General features: G+C 40.8%; 1 protein-coding gene across 1 annotated transcript; it reads left to right on the forward strand.

The window, feature by feature from the left end:
- LOC308123938 (dynein axonemal heavy chain 10-like) lies at nt 1-26,953 on the forward strand (the record flags this gene model as incomplete). Its single annotated transcript, XM_080486686.1, has 72 exons — nt 1-54; nt 5,117-5,307; nt 5,465-5,660; nt 5,773-5,829; nt 6,146-6,316; nt 6,680-6,856; nt 6,940-7,098; nt 7,193-7,359; nt 7,462-7,613; nt 7,711-7,872; nt 7,981-8,185; nt 8,285-8,441; nt 8,542-9,021; nt 9,119-9,277; nt 9,359-9,475; nt 9,578-9,680; nt 9,788-9,966; nt 10,065-10,276; nt 10,399-10,555; nt 10,662-10,895; nt 10,980-11,102; nt 11,196-11,429; nt 11,526-11,749; nt 11,838-12,107; nt 12,198-12,381; nt 12,522-12,656; nt 12,804-12,956; nt 13,078-13,266; nt 13,470-13,616; nt 13,874-14,065; nt 14,224-14,342; nt 14,423-14,581; nt 14,707-14,842; nt 14,933-15,055; nt 15,158-15,289; nt 15,402-15,618; nt 15,740-15,859; nt 15,956-16,101; nt 16,180-16,332; nt 16,421-16,681; nt 16,763-16,935; nt 17,023-17,116; nt 17,219-17,386; nt 17,519-17,707; nt 17,853-18,024; nt 18,107-18,310; nt 18,391-18,471; nt 18,626-18,823; nt 18,955-19,116; nt 19,226-19,400; nt 19,650-19,831; nt 20,111-20,247; nt 20,325-20,542; nt 20,646-20,867; nt 21,009-21,156; nt 21,251-21,530; nt 21,640-21,869; nt 21,960-22,233; nt 22,336-22,440; nt 22,527-22,681; nt 22,766-22,920; nt 23,108-23,291; nt 23,403-23,603; nt 23,935-24,144; nt 24,267-24,362; nt 24,468-24,639; nt 24,721-24,852; nt 24,953-25,164; nt 25,267-25,434; nt 25,558-25,738; nt 25,814-25,959; nt 26,059-26,953. 72 exons carry the CDS (start codon nt 1-3, stop codon nt 26,203-26,205), a joined length of 12,477 nt encoding a protein of 4,158 aa, XP_080342812.1. The 3' UTR covers nt 26,206-26,953.
- Nucleotides 26,954-27,276: the final 323 nt, after the last annotated feature.

The following is a 27,276-nucleotide window of genomic DNA, read 5'->3' on the forward strand; positions in this document are numbered from 1 at the left end:
ATGCATTTGGCAAGAGATGCCGAAGGGGATCCCGGAGGAGAAAAATACACAACGGTGAGTGAAAAATCTGAAATATTAGTGTCATTAACAGAGTGTAGTTTTAACTCTGCGCCAATCACAATGGACTCTGGCTCCAGTTTGCAGTCACTTCCTTGTTTACACATCAACAGGCTATTGTTCTTAAGTATCAATGAAACTACATGGTACTAAATGGAGGGAAAAATGATGGTGAGGCTGCATCTCGGAGGGGAGATGCGAGCCAACAGGAGAGATCCCCTTAAACTGTATTGTACACTGGTGTGGTGTTACCATATTTTAATTACTGTGTGGAAGTATGAGGCAATACCTATAAAACCACCTTACATTCACTAAGCACAATACAACAAAGAGCCAATCATACAATAAATAATGTAGGGTATTATGAACACACCTGTATAATGTTTTTATAACTACACACCTTACAGTTTGGGGATCTGGTAGAATTTAAGACTGCACAAATAATATACAAAGCAATAAATAAACTGCTACCTGTAAACATACAAAAAATGTTGAAAGACAGAGTGGGGGGGGTTCTAACTTTAGAGGGAACTAAACTTGAAACAGAATTATGCTCGGACCAAATTAAAAACTAGGTGTATTTCCATTTGTGGGCTGGTTTTGTGGAATGGTCTTGACAACACAATTAAACAAAGTATGATTATAATGCAATTTAAAAAATGTACAAAAGATATATCTTTGACAAATACAGAAATGAAGAAGGAGAATGAAAATCTCACAGATGTTAATGGGACTTGTTCATTTTGTTCTTTTTTGTTTGTTTTCATAAATAGCTCCATTGGAGTAGTTTTTTGTTTTCTTTTGTATTGCCTGTCATTTTATTGGCTTTTGGATTTGCCAATGGGTGAAGAATAAGAGTAGGACTTGATAAGGCTAGGCTTCTTCCTATCCCTTTTCGAACGAGTCAAATGTGTGTTATACTGAAATTGTCTTTTTATTTAAATAAATAAATCAAATCAAATCAAATCAACGAGAGATTTTACTATGGCGCACCAATGATATGCTAATAAAAGTAATACAACATATGAAATGAGCTTGTTTCTCATGCTAGCATGCATCAAAGAAATAATAAGCTGTTGCTAGATTTAAGGTCAAACTGAAATTTCTAAAACCAAAAGAGGACGTTGAAACTTCAGAAAAAGCAAGGGAAAAGGTAAAAAACCTCAAATGTTCTAAAGAGCTGAAATGGCTGTTCGAGCTAGTAGTTCTACTGAAGCTAGAATAACAGTTTAACTACTTAAAAAGGCTAAAAATGGCCAAATTGTTCAAATGCATATAATAGCTAAAATAGTTTAACCAACTCAAAAGAAAGGGGAGAAAAAGAAACAAAATAAAACTGTAAAAATGGTTCTAATTTGCATAGTTCAAACTTCATAAATACAACCTCAGCTATGGTTTTTGTATGTATAATAAAACTTCATATAAAATGCTTTATGGGCTGTGTTTTGTGGCTACAGGTGTGTTTTATTTGGCGGAACGTCGTTAAATCACCTGTTTTGGTCGTGAAGGTTGCAGACCTGTGGTGTAGAGGCAGATGTGAAAGGTCCTTCCACAAAATGCAGATTTAAAAGTGACTGGAGAGTTTATAGACTGTAAGCAGGCAGATTGAACATGTCCTTGGTGGTCTGGATCTGATGAGGAAGGAAAAACAATGAAGCCAGAACCACCAGATCAGCACTGGGGTTGATGGACACCACCATCTAGTGGCAAAGACGTGATACTGCATCTTTCTTTTATACCTCATGTGAGTTGCTTGGTGCTCCCACTGGAGATATAATCCATGTGTAATGCTGCCAGATTGTTGAGGTGAAGATTATCTGGGTTTTCGAGCATGATTTGGATATGAGAGTCAAGGCAGCTGATACACAATGTGTAACTCCATGAGTGAAGATTTGGACGGGGATTAAGATTTGGGATTTGTCAGAGGTCATGCAGTTCTACCTGTAACTGAACCAAATGCTCTTTAGCACGACACCAGGGATGTGCAACCCCGCGCTCTGGACAACCTTGTGGCTCTTTAGCTCCTGAAGATTACCTCCTTATTTTGATTTTGTTTGCAAAAAAGTAGTGAAATTAAAAGTTGATTCAGATTTTCATCGTTTTGATAGAAAGCTGAACCTGAAAGAATTTAAAAGCAAAAAGCTTTGAAGCACATGGACCAACTGATTTGATGCCAGTTCACTTGAAACATTCACCTGAACTGAACCGTCTCAGGTGTGTATTGTGGATGAAATCTACTGTTACAAGTTTAACGCTGGTTCCTGTCTGCACCATGGAATAAGTGTAATTATGAAAAAAGCTTGCCTGTGTAACATAGTTAAGAAGGTCTGGATTAAATCCATCTAAAAGGCGGAACGCTGCCATCTACTGTTGTATTTGTGCAACTTCAGTTCTATTGCAGGGTTGATGTGGCAAAGCATTGTGGGTAATTCCTTCACTGCAGGTAACGTGGCTGAAAGGCCTGTGAAAACATACTCTTAAAAATGCGCATACTGCTTGAAATAATGAAAAGTACTGTACCCAAGTTATTGTTTGTACTTTTAGCTTTATTTTCGCCATGTTTTCGTGAAGTTTAGTCCTTGTTTTTGTTGGGTTTTATCACTTTAAAACGAGGTAGCTGACTGTTAGCATTGTGCTACAGGCCAATATGTGCCATTACCAGAGCTGGCCATGGGTTTTCCAGCTCCCTCAGCTTTAATGAACCTCTGGGGAATCCTGTGTGCTTCACTGTTGCTCCATACTGCTATCAGGTGGGCTGGTTGTATATGTACAGCAGAATAGAGCCAGTCAGTCAACGTTCACCTGCTAGCCTGCTAGCCGTGTTATGGTGTGGTGAGTGAGGAAGACATTTGGGGGCGTGTACCAGGAGAAGCAAGTCAGATTAAAGGTTGATGATATATGGCATCATCGTCATCAGATGATCAAAGGAACTTTGTCTATATATGATTTGATTTCAACATCACATTGAAGGAAATAGTCTGTTTAGAGCTCTGGAGATTCAGTTTAAAAAGAGAAACACATTAAATTTTGAGCTTTTTCTGTTTGTGACCAGATCATACACAAATATCTCAAAGGTGCAGATATTGTGACACTACAAGGATAACCTGCTGCCATTGAAGTGACCAGCTAAGTCGTCTTTAAATAATTTTCACTGAGTTTCACACAGGTAATTACAGATATATTCTGAGAATTATTTGCATTTGTTTACTTACCACTCCTGCAGTCGAATCTATTTGAACAATTCAGGTATGAAAATGTGCGTACAATTTTTTTTTTTAAAGAAATTCTTAACATCTCATGTTGAAAGTATTTAATATATTTTTGACCTTATGAAATATTTAAACTCTTTTTTTTTTACATGTTAATGGATAGGGAACGTTTTTCTAAATTCTTCAGCCGATACCTCTTTAAAACCTTCACCAACTTAAACTATTCAACTTTTTAAACTGCTTACTTGTTCGTAAATAAATAGCGATTATCTGTTGTGATTTCAGAGAGCCGATAAGTGAACCAGTAAATATGAGTGAGGCCAATACGACGATGCCAAGGCCATTGGAGATTGACGTACACAGTGGTCAACCCCTTGAGGTGCCATATGATACACTTCTCCATGTAAGTTCATTAAAAAAAAAAAAAAATGCATTAACCAAGTGCAACCTCCATCAGCCAGACTGAACTTTAGCATTACATTTACAGAAAGGTTGTTACCAAACTCCAACAACTGCATATTTTACTGTCTCTTGTCAGGTCTATTATCCCATAATCGCTCAGATGGTACAAAGTGCAGAAGGTCAGCAAAACAAGGATTATTTTTCTCCGGGGGTACTCGATGCTGAAGGTGAAAAGGAGAGTTCAGAGAAGCCAAATGAAGAACCTACTGCTTCACGTGATTTGCTCAACAAGATGACCAAGTTTATGGGAGTTGTCCACACAACTCTTCAACGTCTTCAGGCTCAGGGTTTGTTTTATTAATTATACCAAAAAATGTATCAGTTTTCATTTCCAGGTTTTGCCATTGTATAAACCTTAGAAAAAAGAAATACTGAAAACCCTTTGGCTTTTTCAGCAACCCCCTCATATTTTAATTTGATCGGCCGCATAGTGACAGCTATATGTGAATAGCTGTCACTGTTCTTGGAACACGATGGGGATGTTACAGAATAACATGTGTCTCAAAAACATTGAAGTCACGATAATGTGTACAAACTGAGCTTGTTTTTTAGCAGAAGAGATTTCCTTGGACATTCCTGAACTGGACTTGAAGCAAGATGTGGACGTCTTGCTTGCGAATCCAGAGATGGTTAAGAAGTTGAAGCAGTGTGTGAGGAATTGGCAGACTATGATTACAACTGTTATGGAGGAGCAGCAGAAAAAACAACCACAGGTTTGAGAATTTTCTATTGTGGGTTCGACCTGGATAAGATTAGAAGTATTGTTTGAAAAAAATTAAATAAAACTCAATGGAAGAACTTTCAGGTCAAGTTCATGGCATCCATAGTTTATGCTACATTGCTGAAATATGATGAATAAATTAAAAACCTATTGTTATCAACGGAAATGATCTGATGGGAGAAAGCATAAAAGTCGGTGATAGACCAAGAGAAAAGTAATTTTCCTTTCTACTCCAGGCGCCTGGTCCATTAGCAGAGCTCGAGCTTTGGCAGGATCGTGCTTGTACTCTGAAAATTCTGAGTGAGCAGCTGGAACAGCCTGTGGTGAAGAAGATCCTGGAGGTGATGACCAAAGCTGATTTAATCACCGTTTACACCCTGAACGAAACAGTCGCTGAACTCAACAGTTACCGATTGGAGGCACATTATACCTTTCAAAATCTCAATACATTGAAGACATACTTCATGGTGAGATATAATTTTCTATAAATGCTATACCACTGAAGAATATTCAATGTATTGTCTCCTCAGAAATACCAGACTGCTCAGCAATACTTGGTACTTAACAACCTTTTGCTGTCAGTTTTGTTTAGTCTTCAGAGTGAAGACAGAAATACTGCGATATCTTCCCCTTCACCCCTCTAAATGTTCCCACTTGTGTTTTGTAGGCTCTGGCTAATGGTGTAAACTTGGGAAGGATCCAGAAGACCAACCAACATCTGATGGAGAACCTGCAACTGGTGTGGATGTCTTCCTACCACTTTCAACGTGGTGACCATATGGTCTCTCTGATGGAGCGTATTGCCTGGCAGCTGTGTGACTGTGTGGCCCGAACAATTGACGTCCATACCCTCTTCAAGTATGTGTGGATGCACGTGGATACCCCATGTTTCTGCTAAACATTAATATTCAGTAGCTATTATGGAATGATGGGTTATATTCGGCCAGGATTCAACATTCAAGCATTTGATTTTGGTGTTTCATTGTAATTTGATAATGTGTTGCATCTGGAACAGGAATCAGAAGGAGGCCAGATCCCAAGTTTATGAGGCTGAGCAGCTTCTGAAGCAATGGAAAACCTCCTACTTTATTGTGAATGCTGATGTTGAAAAACTGGGCTGGGATCGACGTTGGGAATTCGACTGCAAGCGATTGTTTGAGACGACTGATTACGCGACATCTGTCTGCCAGGACCTGTGCAATGTCCTTCAGGTCAGTGCAATGAAAAGTCAGAATTATTGACCATTCACAAAGTAAGTGCATCTGGGACTTTGGAAAATGATGTTCAGTTTGTTTGAAGAGTCCTATTAAATTTGTCTTGCAGATTTTGGAGGGGTTTGCGGACGTCTTTGGCCCAGTGCCAAAACGTATAACTGCTAAGGTAGAGCTGTTTGGTGCTGTTGTGGCCAGAGTGAACGATCTGGCTTCACCTTTTCAACAGATCACATTTAACCCTTTCAACATCTTAAAGATGAGCAGCTGGAAAATGATCATTCAAGACTTTAACACCTCAGTCTTGGTGGGTATAAGTTATTTAATTCTATTGAAATGTACATTTCAATATCTTAGAACAATGATTCCGCAGTGAAATATCTCAATTTTGTCATTTTCAAATGTCTGTTGCACCTATGTACCCATACATAGTAAGTTCTATATTCTTTCAGCTGATTCTTGATTCATTTCTTGTGTCTCCTTAGGCTTTCGACAACGTAATCATGAGCTTAATTGATGAGACTTGTGAGACTCTGAAGTCTTCATCTGCTACCTTTAAAATACTGATACATTTCCAACGCATCTACCCCAGAGAGGGTATCAAGAGTCTTTTGATGAAAAAGTTAGATGACGTCCTCGACCAGTATTTGGAAGAGGTACTGTAAAATCAAAAAGGAGTATTTGCTATTTGAATTTGAAGTCAATAACCTGAAACTGTCAATGTGTGAAGTGAAGATTGTGTCTGACAGTGGGAAATGATGTGTACACACTTGGTTGATGAACCTAATTCCAATGCTTCATTGAAATTGATTGTATCTATCTGTAATTCAATGTATTCTATATGGCCTCGATACACCAGATCACCCCACAGATTAAACAACACAAAACTAGAAGTTACCTTGTTATGCTATGCATCTACAGGCCTATTTGTTCATTTCTTGTAGCTGCTGCACCCATTTTTTTCCTTTGAGTCTTTAACATTGGCTGGTATAAGGACATTTTTTTCTTCATTGCTGTAGGTCGACGCGATAACTAACATTTTTGAGAAAGAGAAGAATAATCCACCACTGAGTAAGATTGTGCCGCCTGTGACAGGAGCCATCTTGTGGGTCCAATCGCTTGTCCACGATGTCAAGCAAACCCTCTTTCTCTTCCGGGAAGAACCAGAGGGACTAGGCAGTGAACGGACCAAAGTTGTGAGTTATTTCATCTTATCAAAGTTTTATGGGTTGGTATACATGTCATCAATATTGAAAGACTTTTCCTGTATTTTGCAAAGGCCAACGACAAGTATATGGAATTGACAGTTCGGCTGAAGAAATATAAGAAAGAAACGTACGAGTGCTGGTTCACTGAGACAGAACGCAACCTGCCACTGCTGTTGGAAAAACCCCCGTTGGCCATTACTGCCAGTGAAAATCCAATCCAGGATGAAGTGGTATATATTTTTCACACATTACTAAACTGTAAATGGTATTCCGGTGATGTTCTGCACCTTAATTTAAAATTTTTATTTTTTTACTGACATAAAGGGGGTCCTATCAGCTAAGCAAAGCCCACGGAGGAATTTGCGATACGTTGTGAATTTTCCCCTGATGATCAGACAAATCATTTCAGAAACAAATGGCCTTATAAAACTGGGTTTCTCTGTTCCTGAACTGGCTGAATCTGTCGCTGAGCAAGAGCACGGTTTTGACAGGTGAGGATTTTTACTCCTGTATGTATTTTGGGTGGAGACCAAACCTTAAACTCAAATTTGATGTGATCTCTGACATGATCTTTTTCCATTTTTTGGTTGTAGATACTTGAGTGATCTGAAAAGAATTGCCAGCAGGTACAACTCCGTCATTAGCAGCCTAAGTGGAGCACATCTCACAATGCTTGCTCCACACATCAAAGCTGTGCAGACTGAGCTGAATAATGGATGCAAAAAAATCAACTGGCAAACCTTTGGTACAGTGCTGACAGATATGTTTGCGTTATCACATGCGAGTGTCATCATCTGATGTTTCATAACTGAAATCTTAATATTTGTGTCTCGTTTGAGAAGGCTGCAACTTCATCAGCGAAGCTCTTCAGGCTGTCTCCAAGCTTGAGACTATTTCCAATCGTATTCATAGCATTGAAAAGGAAATTGATTCCAGCCTTCAAGCAATGGAAACCGCCAATTTAATGAAAATTCCATCTCCAGATAAATCAAACAACCTGCCAGGTACAAATACTGGATGGATACTGGTTTTTATTGAATATAATTCCTCGGGAAAAAAACCTTCAATCATCTCATTCAACTTGTTGTATGTTGTTGTATGTTTCTTTCAAGGTGTCCAGGAGTTCTGTGAGCATATTGAGCGAGAGAGGATCAAGACAGTGAATTTGCTTGTCAGTCGCTATAATGACATTGGAGTCATCTCCAATCTAGAAAGATTGGTAATGGGAACCAGCAGTGGCAAAGCTAAGTGTATGGCAGACTATTATGCGCACTGGCAACGTAAAGTGCTAGACTCCCTTTTGAAGATGGTGCTGAGGTAATGACCCTACATATTAAGTCATTTACTTTGGAATGAGTTGTAATACCTGTATTTTTCTGATGTGTCCTTTTTTTCTTGGTTGATTTTTGCTTTCAGGAATGTTCAAACCTTGAACATGGCACTGATGGGAAGTACTGCTCTTTTTCAAGTTGATGTCGTTCTGTCTGCCCCTAAGGTTGTGTTACAGCCTAAAAGCAGCGACGTCCACTCAATGATCATGCACTGTGTCAGAGACTGTGTGGAAAGCACCAAGGTTGGGCATCCGAACTTCTTCACTAAAAGAATCTATATGGAACTCTTGCTTTTAATGTGTTACTGACACTGACTTAACTATGTTACTGTTTGATTTAAAGCAATTTGTGCGTTGGAAGCATGGGACATGCATCGAGTGTCCTCCAGTACGTTTTGGTGATGAGGATGAGTTTGTGACATTCACCTTCTGTAGCGACGTGCTTCAGCATCCTCACATAAATGAAAGTATCAAGAGCGTGTCCCAGAACACACAGCACTTGCTCCTCTCTGTGGATCGGTACCTTCACCAGTGGGAACGCTACCGGACTCTTTGGGAAAAAGACGTAACCTTAGACAATGAAAAGTTTGCCGGAAAGAATCCATCCTGTGTCATGTATGACGACAAGCTGCAGTTTTTCACCAGCATTCAACAGGAAGTGATGTTGGAGCCTCATTTTAGGAACGAGTTCATCATCCGTCTAAACCTCGAGCCTCTGATTGTCACAGTGTGGCAGACTGCTGAGTGCTGGATCAATTCACTTGGGGGTTTTCTTAACAAGCCTGCCAAAGAGGATCTCTTCAACTTGAGAGCTGAGCTCATGGTGCTGTATCATGCTACTTTCTTCATAGACTGATTTCACTGTTGTCATTTAAAAAAAAAGAAGTCTTATAAATGTGTTTTTCTTATGTTCACAACAGCAACTCACAAAGGCCCTGAAACAGAGCCCTGACAATTTAGAAGCCTTGAAGTCTGTTCTGAGTACCATCTCTGCTACCAGGGATATGTCTTTTGAAGTGGAGATGAGATTCCTCAGCGTTAAAGAAATATATAGGACCCTGGCCATGTACAAAGTGGAGGTACGATATGTCTATTGTTGAATTGTTGTCTTGAAGGTTGATATGACTTCCAGTGTTGAGCCTCTGTTTCATGTTGTCAAGGTTGAAGAGGATGAATTGGAGCTCTTGGCCAATTTTGAGCAGATGTGGAAGGATCTGTTGACAGAATCCAGACAAGTGGATCACAGTCTGAAAGACGTCAAGAAATCGTTTACTGTGGTAAACATCAATTCTATACAAATTTATTTAACAAAATGTTTTTTTGAATATCAAAGAACATAACTATCATTTCTACCTTCCTTTCATACGTTCTTCTGAAAGACGTCTAAGAAAAACCTTGAAGACTTCAAGCAAGAATTGTCTGTATTTCATGAGCGCTTTAACATGCATGGCCCTGTAGCTGTGGGAGACGATTTGGAAAAAGGTATTTGTACATTCAGATGCTGAAGTTGCTGTATCCATAACAAAAGCATATTGCATGTGAAATGTTGAAATGTAGTGGAGAAACTCAGTTCTTTTTTTTGTCTTCAGGACTGACAATTATGGGAAAATATGAGGCAGATCTTGAAAAGATGGTGACAGCACAACAGGAACTAACTTATGCAGAAAAGCTTTTGGACCTTCCTATTACTTCCTTCCCAGAGATTACAAGCGCTCAAAAGGACATGAAGGCATTTAAGCAGATATACGACATATATAGAGATCAGAAGGTGGGTTGGGATTGTTATCCAGTGAAGATTAGAATAGCATCTTACAACATACCAAAAAGCTTGCTTGACTTAGTTTTTATTTGAATTGTGTTTTTCAGGATGCAAAGACAGAGTGGTCACAGACCTTATGGATCAATTTAGACATTCAAGTGTTGCAGGATGGTGTTGAAGGTTTCATCAAAAGATTGAGGCAGCTGCCTAAAGATGTGCGAGCCTTGCCCATTGCCTTATTTCTAGATGGACGTATGAAAGAGTTCAGGGATTCTCTATCTTTATTGCTGGACCTGAAGAATGAAGCTCTTAGAGACAGGTTTGAAGATTGATTTGTATCAGTCGAGCTGTACCACAGTAGTATTGAAAATGTGTTTTCACCAAGGAAGTCAAGGTATTGGTATAATCTGTAAAATATAACCAAATGTTTCTATGCTTTAGGCACTGGAAGGAGCTCATTGAAATAACTGGAAAAAGCTTTTCCATGAACTCAGACACATTCACCCTGGAACTCATTTTTGCCATGGAACTGTACAAATATGCAGACGCCATCAGGGACATTGTTACATCTGCCGTAAAGGAGCTCAGTATCGAAAAGGCAAGATTTATCTGAAATGGGCATTGACCATAACTTGTATCAGTATATCAGTACCAACAATGTTTGTATTATATGTTGTCATTTAAGTTTGTATGTGTGCCTACAGGGAGTGAAGACGGTGGAAGAGACCTGGGAAAATATGAAGTTCAGTCTGGTTTCATATGTTCAAGGCACCCAGAAATGTGGTTCCATTCTGGGTGCTGTAGATGAGATCTTGCTGAATGTGGACAATGACATCCTGAGCTTGCAAAGCATGGCTGGCAGTCGTTTTGTCAGACCCTTCCTTGGCACCATTCAGCAATTACAAAAGGATCTGTCTCTAATTAGTGAGACTGTCGAGGTCAGTGAGAGCGAGTCAACTTTGCTTCCTACTTATGTTTAGTTCATGAACAAACTCTTTACAAAGAAAATGTATTTGGCACAGACATGGTTGGTGGTACAACAAAAATGGATGTACTTGGGGAGCATATTTATTGGTGGAGACATCTGCTCGCAGTTACCTGAGGAAGCAAAGAAGTTTGACAGCATCAACCAAAAATTTGAAGACGTGAGTGTTACTACAATGTTAACCCTGTTCAATTCATTTTCTGTTTCTGTGGATGTGAAAATGATGTCGTCTCTTTTGGGTTTTTTTGTGTAGCTAATGAAGAGCACAATGAATAACCCAAACATGAAGCAATGTTGCTTGGTCTCAAACCGGCTAACAGATCTGCAGGCCCTAAGCGACGGTCTTGAGAAGTGCCAGAAGAGTCTTAATGAGTACCTGGACTTCAAGCGGAATGCGTTTCCTCGTTTCTTCTTCATTTCTGATGATGAACTACTCAGTATTTTAGGGAGTAATGACCCTACTTGTGTCCAGGAACACATGATCAAGGTACGTGCTCATAAAGTGAAATAAAGTAGAAAATTATGTATCAAATATATCTTGTATGTGTGTGTTTTTAAGTGTGTACTGTTTTTCTTCCATCAGATGTATGACAACATAGCATCTCTGCGATTTGATGCCGAACCCAACGGGGAGTTGGTGGTTGGAGCAATGGTGTCAGCTGAGGGTGAAGTGATGGAGCTGAGAGAACCAGTCCCAGTCCAGGGTAAAGTGGAGGAGTGGATGATGGGGGTGCTTCTGGAGATGAGGAGGACTAACTGGCGCATCACCAAAGAAGCAATATTTCACTATTGTGAGGACAGGAGCAGGTGTGTGTAAAAGCTTTGTTCCTATGTGTCTGTGTGCGAATGGGCCACGGCAAGTTGACAGTAAAATTGTCCTTCTCATGTTTCTCAGGGTGGATTGGATGTTCCTGTACCAGGGCATGGTGGTACTGGCTGCGAGTCAGGTGTGGTGGACCTGGGAGGTGGAGGAAAGGTTCAATAATGGGAAGAAAGGAGACAAGCATGCAATGAAGAAATATGCTGAAAAGATGCACCAGCAGATCAATGAGCTGGTGACGCGCATTGCTCAGCCCATGAACAAAAATGACAGACGGAAGATCAACACTGTGCTTATCATTGATGTCCATGCAAGAGACATTGTGGATAGCTTTGTCCAAAATAGGTAACATTTACTGACTATACCTTCTTCTACTTACAAATGACGGCATGTTTAATTTTGATGTAATAATAAAATAAACTTGTATCTTTTCAGCATAATGGATGCAGGAGAATTTCAGTGGGAAAGACAACTGAGATTTTATTGGGAACGGAAACCAGATGACCTCTTTGTGCATCAGTGCGGCACATCATTTCCTTATGGTTATGAATACATGGGCTTAAATGGTCGATTGGTCATCACTCCACTGACGGACCGAATTTACCTCACGATCACACAGGTCTGAGATGCTTTCCGGCTTTACGTCGGCAAACTTGACATCCAAAGAGTTTTGTTTGTGATCCCAGGCCACAGAATGTTTTTCTAAGTGTGTGTGTGTGTGTGTGTGTGTGTGTGTGTGTGTGTGTGTGTTTAATGCAGGCCCTGTCCATGCACTTGGGGGTTTCTCTTGCTGGACCGGCTGGTACAGGAAAGACAGAGTCCACCAAAGACCTGGCTAAGGCCTTAGGTCTGCTCTGTGTGGTTACAAACTGCGGTGAGGGCATGGACTACTTGGTAAGGCACTGAAAGAACTGACGAGTTTCGAAAGGAATAGCAAAAGAAAAAGAAATTGTTTCCCATAACCCTTACCCTGTGACATAGTGCAATGCTTTGCTGCTCATGCTGACACTTTAAACATCCCTGCCCTCTCTGTGTTTGTAGGCTGTGGGTAAAATTCTCTCTGGCCTTGCCCAGTGCGGAGCTTGGGGATGCTTTGATGAATTTAATCGTATCGACGCTTCAGTGTTATCTGTCATCTCCTCCCAAATTCAAACGATCCGCAATGCACTCACTCTACATCAGGAACGATTCCAGGTATGTCTGTTGTTGTTATGCCACAGCATTTGAAGATTATTATACAATTTGTTTCTGATATATTGAAGGAGCTGTTTTCAAATGTTTGCTTAAACAATGTATTTTTTACCATGCCCATCAGTTTGAAGGCCAGGATATCCGCCTGGATGAGCGCATTGGGATTTTCATCACAATGAACCCTGGTTATGCAGGACGCACAGAGCTGCCAGAATCAGTCAAAGCCCTTTTCAGGCCAGTGGTGGTCATTGTGCCGGACCTTCAGACAATTTGTGAGATTATGCTCCTTTCCGAGGGTTTTCTCATGGCCAAGGTACGCACTTGCAAACAACAACAAACAAGAGCTCTGCATAGAGAGCCATATACTTGTGTTTTCACAATATTTTATATTTGTGTTGGAGATTCAAAGATCATTTCTTATGCCATGTCTTGGTCATTTTTCTGATGTTTTCAAATGCTGATTACAGATATTCCAAATTTGTAAATTCATAAGATCTGTGTTTTTCTCCTTCTCAGGCGTTGGCAAAGAAGATGACAGTTTTGTATAAATTAGCTCGTGAGCAGCTGTCCAAACAGTCTCATTATGACTTTGGCCTGCGAGCACTTAAATCTGTTTTAGTGATGGCAGGAGAGCTGAAGAGAGGCTCATCAGACCTCAGTGAGGTAAAGACTGAAAGGAAACTTTTTATATTGTATTTACATCTCCAGCAAATTGAAAACTAGAATTATTTATAATCCCTCTGGTTAAAGTTGAACCAATTATGGAGAATACACAAAGTGTTCAGTAACAATTGTGTCTTGGTAAAGCACCGTCACACAACCTCATGTCATGTGAGAATATATTTTCCACTTTGAACCCATTGGACATTGGCAGTTTTCTATCTTTCATTAACCACCTTACCATCATTTGCTTTGTTCAGGATGTGGTGTTGATGCGCGCCCTCAGGGACATGAACCAGCCCAAGTTTGTGTTTGAGGATGTCCCTCTGTTCCTTGGGCTGATCTCAGACCTGTTCCCTGGGCTGGATTGCCCCCGTGTTCGCTATCCTAACTTCAATGAAGCTGTAGAAGACGTCCTGGAAGGGAATAAATATCTCACACTTCCTAACCAGGTCTTGCATCAGAATCTTACATTTTACACCTTGACTACAATTGTAGAGTCATGACAACTGATGTTTACTGACAAGAGATATGTTGCCCAATGAAGTATTTATTACTTATGTTACTATCATTATATCATAATATTACTATGCTCTGTTTGTGGTTTCAGGTTGATAAAGTGGTGCAGTTGTATGAGACCATGATGACCAGACACACCACTATGATTGTGGGCCCGACAGGAGGAGGGAAATCGGTTGTGATCAGCACATTGTGTGAAGCTCAGACCAAGTTAGTGTCAATAACCCCACTTTCCTAAGTTTGTTTTATTATTGTGGATGTTACTACATTTCATTCTATCTCGTCTTCAGGTTGGGATTACACACTAAGCTATATCCATTGAATGCTAAAGCAATGAGTGTGATTGAGCTATATGGTGTTCTGGATCCTGCCACTCGAGACTGGACCGATGGGATCTTGTCAAACATCTTCCGTGACATCAACAGGCCGACAAAGAAACAAGAGCGGAGGTAGAACATTCACGAGAAGCTCAACTCAGTCATTTGATTGAAACTAAATTACGAGCAATGTAGTCCAGAGAAACATGAGGAAAAGTAGCAAAGAATTTCTGTAGAAAAATGTCTTTGTCTCCCAGGTACATCCTGTTTGACGGGGACGTGGATGCTCTCTGGGTGGAGAATATGAACTCGGTAATGGATGATAACAAGCTCCTCACTTTAGCGAATGGTGAACGAATCCGTTTGCAGAATCACTGTGCGCTGCTGTTTGAGGTTTGTCAGAATTTGAAAAAAACACATTTCTCATGATACTCATTAATTTATGCAACTTTCAGAGCTCATTGTAAATATTTACTGCTACAGGTTGGTGACCTTCAGTATGCTTCCCCGGCTACTGTTTCGCGCTGTGGAATGGTTTTTGTTGACCCCAAAAATCTGCGCTATACACCATACTGGAAGAAATGGCTGCACACCAGGCCTGTCGAAGTATGTGGGATCATGATTTTAGTCTTTGTAGTTGCTTATAGTTTGATAATATCTTAACAAAGTCTTTTTTCTTTTTTTTTTTGTTTGCTTTACCTCTTCCAGGAACAAGAAGAACTCAACAGGCTGTTTGATAAATATGTGCACAGCTCTATTGATATGATTGTGGATGGTATTGTTGATGGCAAACAGGGCCAGAAACTGAAGACTGTTGTCCCTCAGACAGATCTAAATATGGTACGTCTCAGTGTTTGAATTTTGTATTTAGGGAAAGATAATTGATGGAAATAGATATACAGTTTTATGTGAAGGGTATTTAATTGAACTGTACACTCTGATTTATGTGCAGGTGACTCAGTTGTGCTTTACACTGGATGCACTGCTGGAGCAGAAGAGCAACAGAGCTGAAGTCCTGGAGGGTTACTTTCTTGAAGCTTTGTGCTGCTCACTTGGTGCTACATTGCTAGAGAGTGGCAGGATCCACTTTGACAAGCTCTTAAAAAAGCTTTCCTGCCTCCCCCCAGTGTATGATGAGAATACCCTGGCTGAACCAGGAGAGATACCAGGTAAAATGCAATAAGTTGTCTTACAGTAGTGCAAATATGATTCACTATGGAAATGTTACTTTTTCAAGTACATTCTTCAAGAGTATAGGACTTTTAATGATAAATAATTGCATTCTGACAGGATACCTCCCAACTCTGTATGATTTCCACTTTGATGGGACACAAGAGAAGTGGGTTCCCTGGAGTTCTCTGGTCGCCAAATACATTCATGACCCTGAAAGGAAATTCACCGATATCTTAGGTATTTTCTTGACGTATGGTGAATCGAGGACATATAACAATCATGAATACATGTACAAAGATGAAAACCTTTTGTCTTCAATTTTTTTTGCTTTAGTGCCAACTGTTGACACCACAAGAGCCAGCTGGATCCTGGAACAGATGGTGAAGATAAAGAGGCCAGTGCTACTGGTTGGAGAGTCTGGGACCTCTAAGACTGCCACCATTCATAACTTCCTGAAGAATGTTGACGCAGACACCACAGTACGTTTAGTATCTTACAATGCAAATATGTCTATTCCTAATGTTATTTTCATTCAGTCATACTTATTTTCTTTTCAGATTACTTTGACCATCAACTTTTCATCCAGAACAACTTCAATGGACCTGCAAAGAAATCTGGAGACCAATGTGGAGAAAAAGGCCAAGGAGACCTATGGTCCTCCTCCGGGGAAAAGACTATTGATCTTTATAGATGACATGAATATGCCAAAGGTAATGTACCTGTTCAAAGCTCTCAGCCAAAACTTATCTTCCATAGCTGAGGCATGGTAGTACTTGAATGATTGAGATCTTTTTACAGGTGGATAGTTACGGCACACAACAGCCGATTGCACTGTTGAAGCTGCTGTTGGACCGAGGGGGCTTATATGACAGAGAAAAAGAACTTAAATACAAAACACTCAATGATCTTGGCTTCATTGCTGCCATGGGTAAAGCAGGAGGAGGACGAAATGCGGTGGATACTCGCTTCACCTCACTGTTCAGCGTCTTCAGCATGCCTTTCCCAACAATGGAGTCTCTTCACCATATCTACGCTTCCATTATCAGAGGTCATGTCAGAGTAAGTGTACCTTTCCCAAAGTCATCACAACAGATTCAAATGTTGGACATCTTGATGAATAAATGTTTGTATTTTTTTCAGCCATTTCAAGAGGCCATACAAACGGTTTGTGATCAGGTCACCTCCTGCACACTGGAACTATACAACATGATCGTCAAAGATCTGCCCCCAACGCCATCCAAGTTTCACTACATTTTCAACCTGAGGGACCTGTCAAGAGTTTACAGTGGACTTGTGCTCACCAAGCCTGAAAGGTCTAATATGCAGTAGTAGATTCACTCGGAAGACTGTGCTTCTAAATTAGTTTGCTTTCTCTGATTTTTCTGGTTTGTACTCAACAGATATCTGACTGTCAGCCAGTTTGTTCGTGTGTGGAGAAATGAATGCCTGAGAATCTTCCATGACAGGCTCATTGATGAAACTGACAAAGCTTTGGTAATTCATGATCTTGCTTCATATTGAAAGCGTGGGACAAACACAATGTGTGCAATTGTTACTTCAACTGGAATTAGTAATGGAGACCATTCTCTCCCCCAGGTCCAAGGTCACATCAAGAATTTAATTCTTGAGCATTTCCCATCAGACCAGGAAGCGGTCATGAAAGACCCAATACTTTTTGGAGATTACGACTCAGCACTTCAAGAAGCTGATTCGAGGGTTTATGATGACATACAAGACTACGATGCCTCAAAGGCCCTCTTTCAGGTATTGCCCTGATATTAACTGAGCCACTAGTTACGATCCAGGTCTCAGTCTGTTTATTTTAGAATAAGATGCTACTTTCATATAGTAAATGTTTATAATGAGTCATCTATATTGACTTTTGTCCTTCTTTAGGAAATATTGGAGGAATACAATGAAAACAAATCAAGGATGGACCTGGTCCTGTTTGATGATGCTTTGGGACATCTAACATGTATACACCGCATAATCCGCATTGATCGAGGCCACGCACTGCTTGTTGGTGTCGGGGGCTCTGGGAAGCAGTCCCTCACCAAGCTTGCGGCCTTTGCAGCTGGCTGTGAGGTTGTGAAACACATGATTGTTCAGTGACACTTTGCCTTTTCATAAAATAGTAGAAAATAGACGGAAACTATTCTAAAAATATAGTAAAATGTTTTCATGAATGAATTTTTCAGCATCTGATAATTATATTTCCTGTCCATTCCAGGTGTTTGAGATAACATTGAGCAGAGGGTACAATGAAAATGACTTACGTGATGACATTAAGGAACTGTACTTGAAGCTTGGCATTGAAAACAAAAAGACTGTGTTCCTGTTTACTGATGCTCATGTTGCTGAGGAAGGCTTCTTGGAACTTATTAACAACATGCTCACCTCAGGTAGGATACCGGTCTTGTGGCTCTCACTCAGATGCATTTTCTTAAAAGTTATAGCTTCAAAAACGTCACTCTCTCCTTACAGGCATTGTTCCTGCTTTGTTCCCTGATGAGGAGAAGGAACCAATTCTTAACCAGCTCCGTGATGAGGCTCTTAGGATGGGAGCCGGTCCTTCTAAAGACAGTGTGTGGCAGTACTTTGTAAACAAGTGTGCCAACAATCTACACATTGTTTTAGGAATGTCTCCTGTGGGAGACACCCTGAGGACACGCTGCAGGAACTTTCCAGGTGGATAAGTCTTGGTCAATTAATTAATTTTATATAATCTTCGATGTTTTGTCACTGACTGTACTTTTTTTCTTTCTCAGGACTGATGAATAACACTGTGATAGACTGGTTTTTTCCTTGGCCTCCACAGGCACTACTTGCTGTGGCTCAGTCTTTTCTCGGTCTGTAAAGACACATGCTTTTTGAAATGATTTTCTTATCTCAACTTTTGTTGTCAGACATTTTTGAGTCTTCAATTTCGATTACATTGTTTTGAAAATTATATAAGGTAGAATATTTCAAATTCTAAAAGTAATGTCTTTTTGTTTGGTACAGGTGAAAATCCAATGATCCCTGAAGAACATTCCGTTGCAGTTATTGAGCATGTATGCATGGTCCATCAGTCTGTGGGTGACTACAGCAAGCTATTCCATCAAAAGCTCAGACGTTGCAATTATGTCACTCCAAAGAATTATTTGGACCTCATTAGTACCTATTGTAACCTCCTGAAGGAAAAGGAACAATATACCATGGGTAAGAAGATAAAACATGCTTTAAATTCTGCATCTGTGCTGAAAGTATTTGACTGGTGCCATGTGTGCTGTGCTAAAAATATTTGTGATTTTTACAAAGACTCTTGACTTTTTCTCTTTTTTTAATTCCAGCTCAGTGCAAGCGTCTCGAAGGAGGCTTAGATAAACTAAAGGAAGCCACTGAGAAACTCACTGAAATGAATGTGACGCTGGCAGATCAGAAAATCATCCTCGCTGAAAAGTCTACAGCATGTGAAGCCCTGCTGGAGGAAATTTCTACAAATACAAGCGTTGGTCAGTGTGCACCTGCCTCTTCCAGCTCACAATCATAATGCACATTGTGTACGTTTTAGCTCTCTGAAAGCAAACACAAGTGTGAACTCTCGGTTTCATTTTCTTCCAGCGGAGGAGAAAAAGAATCTGGCAGAAGACAAAGCCAAAGAGATTAAAGAACAGAACAAAGTCATTGCTGTAGAGAAGACAGAAGCTGAGAGTGCCCTGGCTGAAGGTCTTCCAGCGTTAGCGGCCGCTCGCAATGCTCTGAAAGGCCTGGAAAAATCTGACGTCACTGAGATCCGGTACACGCCCCTTCATGGCCTCAATGTTCACTCAGATGTTGAAATAGATGTTGAAAATTTGAAAAATTAGGGATATAACCTTAGATAATGTATAAGGATTACTCTAGAAAGTTTGATGAAGCACCAATCAGTGACGGTCATCCATGTCTTAACTTGCCCAATTTAAAAAAGCAAATTTAAGTCACTGGTGAATTCGTCCACTCACCCTCGTCTGTCTTGTTCACCTTCTTCCCCTGACTCTTTGAACAGATCTTTTGCCAAGCCACCCAAACAAGTGCAAGTAGTGTGCGAGTGCATCCTTGTGCTTCGTGGCTACACAGAAATCAGTTGGCAGTCAGCCAAGGGGATGATGTCCGAAGTTAACTTCCTCCGTACATTGATAGACATGGATTTTGACTCTATCAATTACACCCAGGTCAAGAAAGTCAAAGGTGAGAGACCTGCAATCCCTCCACCCATCCAGCCATCTTCTATGCTGCTTAATATCCTGTTCAGGGTAATAGGATACACACACAGGGAAAACATGCAAACACAGAAAGGCCCCGGCCACTATTTGAACCCATGGTCTTTTCACTATGAGGCGAGTGTGTTAACCACTGTGTCACTGTGCAGCCCCAACTCACAAACTGTAAATAACTATAGAAATGTTCCTCTCAGGTTAGAGGTATTTACAATAGTTCATTGCTGTTTTCATTGCACTTCCTGTCTAGGCTTCCTCAAGAACCTCCACATAAGCCTTCTGGAGATGCAAGCCATCAGCAAGGCGGGTGCAGGAATGCTCAAGTTTGTAGATGCAGTCATGGGTTACTATGAGGTTGCGAAGCAAATCAAGCCCAAGAGAGAAAAGGTAAATGTTAAAAGTGCTATTACACCCTCTCTAGTTGAACAGACATGTCATATAGCCATGTTGATCTATTTCTCAAGGTGGCCCGCCTCGAGAAGAACTTCTTCCTGAGTAAGCGCGGACTGGAGCGCATTCAACGTGAGCGCACTCATCTCCAGAACGAATTGCAGGCTCTCGGAGACAAGTACAAAAGAGCTTTTGAGGAGAAACGGTTGCTCCAAGAAGAAGCTGAGCTCATGGAGAGAAGGCTTGTAGCTGCTGACAAACTTATCACTGGTCTGAGCTCTGAGAATGAACGGTGAGGTTTTGAAAGACAAACTTGCCACTAAAGGTCTCGCCAGCTCCTTCAGAAGATTGTTTCACTCATTATCTGTCTGCACCTTTTTTTGTTCCCAACTCAGGTGGACCAAGGATCTTGAGGAGTTGAAGCTGCAGCGTGTGCGTCTCGTGGGTGACTGTCTGATCTGTGCTGCTTTCCTCAGTTATGAGGGGGCCTTCAGCTGGGACTTCAGGAATGAAATGGTGTACAACACATGGAGCCAGGATGTGAAGGAAAGAGGCATCCCTTTGAGTCAGCCTTTCAAAGTGGAACACCTTCTTTCTGATGAGGTAGAAATCAGCAGGTGAGTACGATTTGAATTTAATTACAAACAAAAATCTCTACGTAAGACATTTAGCCTATAATATGTTTGTGTTATTTAAAAAAAACAAATATAGATTTGTCAGTATGTTGACACGCATGCAAAATGTAATCTTTGCGACAGATGGAACTCAGAGGGTTTGCCTGCAGATGAACTCTCTGTACAGAATGGGATTCTCACGACCAGGGGGAGCCGCTTTCCACTGTGTATTGACCCACAGCAACAAGCCCTCAACTGGATTAAGACCAAAGAGGAAAACAATAACCTCAAGGTACAAAAAGGGAGACATTTATATATTATGAATGTTAAATATTAAATATTCTTGACATGCAGCCCTTACAATTTGATCAACCACTGTGTCCCAGATTTCATCTTTCAACGATCCAGACTTCCTGAAGCATCTGGAGATGGCCATCAGCTATGGCTTCCCATTTCTAGTCCAAGATGTGAACGAGAACATTGACCCAGTGATTAACAATGTCCTGGAGAAAAATGTGAAAGGAGCAGAGGGCCGAGAAGTCGTTATGCTGGGCGACAAGGAAGTGGAGTACGATTCCAACTTCAAACTGTACCTCAACACCAAACTGGCTAACCCCAAATATTCTCCAGCAGTTTTTGGAAAATCCATCGTCATTAACTATACTGGTAGGAGCCTTTGACAAGACAGTTATATAGCTTTTGTTTTTATCTTTCAAACACTATGTTCTGTTGTCAGTTTGTGTCAAGCTGTTTAATGTGCTCATGTTCCATGCAGTGACCCAGAAGGGTTTGGAGGACCAGCTGTTGAGCGTCATAATGGGGTTTGAGAAGAAAGAGCTGGAGGAACAGCATAAGTGTTTGATCCAGGAAACAAGCAACAACAAAAAGCTTCTGAAAAAACTTGGAGACTCCTTGCTGCAAGAGCTAGCCTCATCTACAGGCAACATGCTGGATAACACAGAGCTTCTTGACACGTTGGAAATAACAAAACTGAAAGCCAGTGAGGTCAGTTTGACTCGAGAAAGCCTTGATTAAATCTTGGAATGAAATCAATTTCACTGCAAACACTAATCCTTTTGATTTGATCATCTTCAGGTATTCGAGAAACTTCATTTGGCTGTAAAGACATCAGAGGACATTGAAAAACTCAGAGACAAATACCGACCTGCAGCCAAGTGTGGAGCTATCCTGTTCTTTGTGCTGACAGAAATGGCTTTGGTTAACACCATGTACCAATACTCCCTGGCTTCCTACCTCGGAGTGTTTAACTTTTCACTGCAAAAATCTCTGCCTGACTCTAGCCTTCCCAAAAGGCTAGAGAACATCATGAAAACTTTGATGTACAACGTTTATAACTATGGTTGCACAGGTAGAGAAAAAACAACAACTCATGTCGAATAATGAAAAATGTTCAAATCAAAACACGCTTATTCAATGTAAATATTTAATCATTGTGGTTTCATATCTCTAGGGCTGTTTGAAAGGCACAAACTGCTCTTTTCCTTCACCATGACAATCAAACTTGAGCAGGCACAAGAGAAGGTAACTCAAGAGGAACTGGAATTCTTTATGAAAGGTGAGACAATTTTAATATTTAGCAAATTACAGTGGAGGCAAAAATAAAAATACAAACAATAACTTGATATGTTCTCATGTGCAAAGGTAACATGTCCCTGGAGAAAACTCAACGCACAAAGCTCTGTGAGTGGCTTCCAAATCACGGCTGGAAGGACATAATGAAACTTTCAGAGCTCTTTCCTGATCTGTTTGGCTCACTGCCTGATGACATTGAAAGTCATTCTGCTGAGTGGAAGTCTGTAAGTGATCACAACCTGAGAAACTGCTGAAGTGGCACTTAATCAACTAAAACTGATTTCGGTTCTTATGTTATCTCTCCCCAGTGGTATGACTTAGATGCACCAGAACAGACTCCTTTTCCTTCAAAATTCAAGGAAGACCTGTCAACCTTTCAGAAGCTGCTGCTGCTGCGCTGCTTTCGTGTTGATAGAGTCTACAGAGCTGTGACAGACTATGTCACTGTCACCATGGGCGAGAAGTGAGGCTTTCTTTTTTCTAAATATACAGTACAATTTAAACTTTCTATGATCAGCACATTTTACATATCTTGCATATAGATGCATTTTGTTTTCAGTTTTATTTTTTTTTTTTTTTTTTTTAATTATTGTTTCAACTGAAGGAAATCTATCCCTGAACTTTTCTTTGTTTTTGTTTTTAATGCTCAGATATGTACTGCCCCCTGTGATCAACTTTGATGCAATCTATGAAGAGAGCACAAGTTTCTCCCCCATTGTCTTCATTTTGAGTCCTGGCTCTGACCCAGCCGGCGACATCATGAAACTAGCACAAAAGTTAGGCCTTGGGAGAAGCAATTTCAAGTTTCTTGCAATGGGCCAAGGCCAAGAAAAGGTACGAAATCTTTCTTCCCTACTGCTATTGAATGTGACTCATATTCTATGAAATGATTATACAGTAAAATGTGAAGAAGCTGAGGTGTTGTCTCCTGTGCATCCTATAAAGGTGGCCTTAGAATTGTTGAAGGCAGCAGCAGCTCATGGTCAGTGGTTGATGCTACAGAATTGCCACCTGCTAGTGAACTGGCTAAAAGAACTGGAGAAAGCTTTAGAGATGATCACTAAACCCCATCCTAACTTCCGCCTGTGGATTACAACGAACCCAATTCAGGATTTCCCGATTGGCATTCTGCAAAAGTCCCGAAAGGTGAAACATGTTGTCTATTCATCTTTATCTTTTTTTTCTTTTTTTCAAGAAGGCAGCCAAGACCTACTGAGTTGGCAGTGTGTTCAATATTTTTATTCATTTATTTATTTATCTGATCACATATGAACTATTTTTAGTTGCTTATCGATGAAGGGTGATGCTCACTTGTTCTCTCACTGCTCTTGGCAATGCATAAATTCTATCCAGAAGGATTACTTTTGGAACATCTTAGTGTCTGAGCTGCGTCAAACTAAAGATGAACGTGTAATAACATGTATAAACACCACTTTAATTTTGTGATTTTAAAGCTGTTCTATTTTCATGTTTACAGGTGGTAACAGAGCCTCCTAATGGTCTAAAGCTGAACATGAGAGCCATATACTCTAAAATCTCCAGTGAGGCTTTGACTGGATGCCCACATCCTGCCTTCCGCAGCCTTGTGTACGTTCTGGCTTTCTTCCACTCAGTGGTGCAAGAGAGGCGCAAGTATGGAAAGATTGGCTGGAACGTCTCATATGACTTCAGCGAGTCGGATTTCTTTGTAAGTGGCAAGGGAGTTAACAATGTATTTGAAATGTTTTCTGTCAGACGTGTACACTGAGGTGTAAATATCACTCATATTTCCCATTTCAGTGTTTTAAACTTTGTAACTGTGCTCAACAGGTGTCCATGGAAATCCTCAACACATACCTGACAAAGGCTCACAACCAAGGAGAAAGCAGCATACCCTGGGGAAGTCTAAAATACCTCATTGGGGAGGTAAGGCTAAACTTATTCCATACTGTGAACTGTAGTGTGTCATCTGTATAAACTGTTCTGCCAGTGAGGACTGTTGTTTAATCTGCCTGTATATTGTTTGATTAGGTGATGTATGGTGGGCGAGCAATAGACAGCTTTGATCGCAGGATCCTGAACGTCTACATGGATGAGTACTTTGGAGACTTCCTTTTCTACACCTTTCGACAGTTCCACTTCTTCAACAACCAAGATGTTGATTACAAGATCCCTCCATATGGACCAATGGAAACATATGTTGGTCAGTAACTGTCACGGCTTATTTTCATGCTGCTTTCTGTCATCACTGACACTCACAGTTTCACTTTCTACAATATTGCAGATGAGATTAAGAACCTGCCGCTGGAAAATACACCTGAGGTACTGGGTCTTCACTCCAATGCTGAGATAGAATACTACACACATGCAGTTAAAGACATGTGGTCTCACTTAATAGACCTTCAGCCTCAGACAGGTCAGTTTTGACATCGTCCATATCTTTTACCTCATGGTTGACGTTTCCTTCAAATGCTGTCAAGTGATTTTTTTTTCTCTACTGGCCTTTAAACATACAGGTGAATCAGGTGGAAACGTCAGTCGGGATGAGTACATCAGCCGGATGGCCAAGGACATTCAGAACAAGCTGCCCGATTTATTCGATTTGGATGTGATCCGTAAAACGTTTGGAACAGAGATCTCTCCAACCTCAGTGGTTCTGCTTCAAGAACTGGAACGCTTCAACAAGCTCCTGGTCTGCATGCAGTTGTCTCTTGCTGAGCTCCAGAAGGTAAGATGAGATGATGGGAAACTGAGCTTGCGTGTGTTGTGCCATGTTGGTTATTGGTTCCCCTCCACTTTGGATGTGTTCACATCTTCTTGTCCCCCCTAGGCTTTGAGTGGTGAAGTGGGCATGAGCAGCGAGCTTGAAGAGGTGGCCTCGACCCTTTTCAACAGTCAGATTCCAGCTATTTGGAAGAAGCTGGCACCAGACACTCTGAAGTCTTTGGGTAACTGGGTGACCCACTTGAAGAGGCGTTATGAACAGTACAGCTACTGGGTGAGGATTGGTACAGCGTAAATAATTTCTCACTGGAATCTCTATAACCCTTCTGCATTAATCTGTGACAGAACAAATTAGCTAAGCACATATTCAATATCTGATATGTAATGTGTCCACCAGGTGGAGCACGGAGAGCCAAAAGTTATGTGGCTGCCAGGACTCCACATCCCAGAGTCCTACTTAACTGCTCTGGTTCAAGCGGCGTGCAGGGAGAACGGTTGGCCTCTAGATCTTTCTACACTCTACACAGAAGTGACCAGCTACCTCAGTGAGGATGAGATCAGCGAGAAACCCCAGCAGGGTAATATAAAGACACTGATAAAATGCAGCATGATCAGAATTGAGGTCTGAACACTGACAGTCTTCTGCCCTGCAGGCTGCTTCGTGTCTGGTCTGTATCTGGAGGGAGCAGACTGGGATGTGGAGAATGGATGCTTAATGAAGAGTAAACCCAAAGTGTTGGTTGTTGAACTACCCATTGTCAAAGTCATCCCGATAGAGGCTCACCGCCTCAGGTTACAGGTATGGACACCAAGACGGACCTTCATGCTATGCTGTTTCCTTTTTTTTTTACAGTCTCTCCTCAACTGTTTGTGTGACAGTGTATTTTTTATTTTGCAGAACACAATGCGTACACCGGTGTACACCACGTCCTTGAGGAGGAATGCAATGGGTGTGGGGCTGGTGTTTGAGGTAGATCTGTACACCAGCATGCATTTATCCAACTGGATACTACCAGGAGTCTGTTTGTGCCTCAACACTGATTAGAGTGAAACTTATAAGAAAAAAATCTGAGGCACTCAAGAGGGTAATAATTAAAACGCCTTTATTGGTACTTGGCTAGTCTGAGGCCACGTTTACATGTACACAGGGTTTTACAAACGAACATTTCCCCCTCTACCTTCAAAAAAATCTTCATTTACATGGACCCGCATATACACCTGGTTTAGAGCTGCTATGACATGCTAAACCTGTAGGGGGCAGTGTATCGAGAAGCGTGAAGCCATGATAGCCAATCAGAATCCTGGAGCAAAATACCACGTCACGAATTGTGATGCAAATATCCGCCTACGTCATTCATTTGTTCAATTGGGTTAGACGCTAAAGGTTTGTAGTAATCACGGTTATCAATCTGTCTCATGGCCTCTGTGATGTATTCATCTCGGCCCCACACAGCTCCACCTCTATCAGCTCTTTTAATTAGGATGTTTTCGTTCGCTGACGCCATTTTAATGCCTCCGTTTCTTCTTTTGTCAAGTTGTAGTCTCTAATTCCCTACCTAGTTATCAATGAGCAGAGTTGACTGACAAACACTTTGTCCTTGAAGCGTAGGCATGTTTTTATCAGACTAGCCAAGTACTTATAAAGGTGTTTTAATTATACCGTCTTGAGTGCCTCAGATTCAGATTTCTTATAAGTTTCACTTGGATCCCTAAACTGAGGAACACTTTTCTACACCCAAGCAGCACTCCTGCAGTTTGCTTTTTGTTACTTAATAAAGTGGCTTTAACAAGCTAAAACGATGACTTTTTTTTTTTTAAATGAAACAAAACAATATATACACAGAAGCTTCACATCAATTTCTAAATATCATCGCCACCCTTACAGTTCCTGGACCTACTGAAAGCTTACTAAGCACATTTGTAAACAAATTGACAATGTTAAATTATGTCAGCTTGTGCCTTTAGCTCTGTGTTATTTAGCCATTTAGTTTGTGACAATCATTCCAGGGCATTAGCGTAGCTTCCACAGGTTTATATTATTGGACAGTTTGAGTGCCTTTGCCAGAAGACTGAGACCAGACGGAGTGCCCCCTTGTGGTGAAGAGAAGAACCTCGG

This window comes from Lipophrys pholis (genome assembly GCF_963383615.2).
Source record: "Lipophrys pholis genome assembly, chromosome: 18".
Lineage (NCBI taxonomy): Eukaryota > Metazoa > Chordata > Actinopteri > Blenniiformes > Blenniidae > Lipophrys > Lipophrys pholis.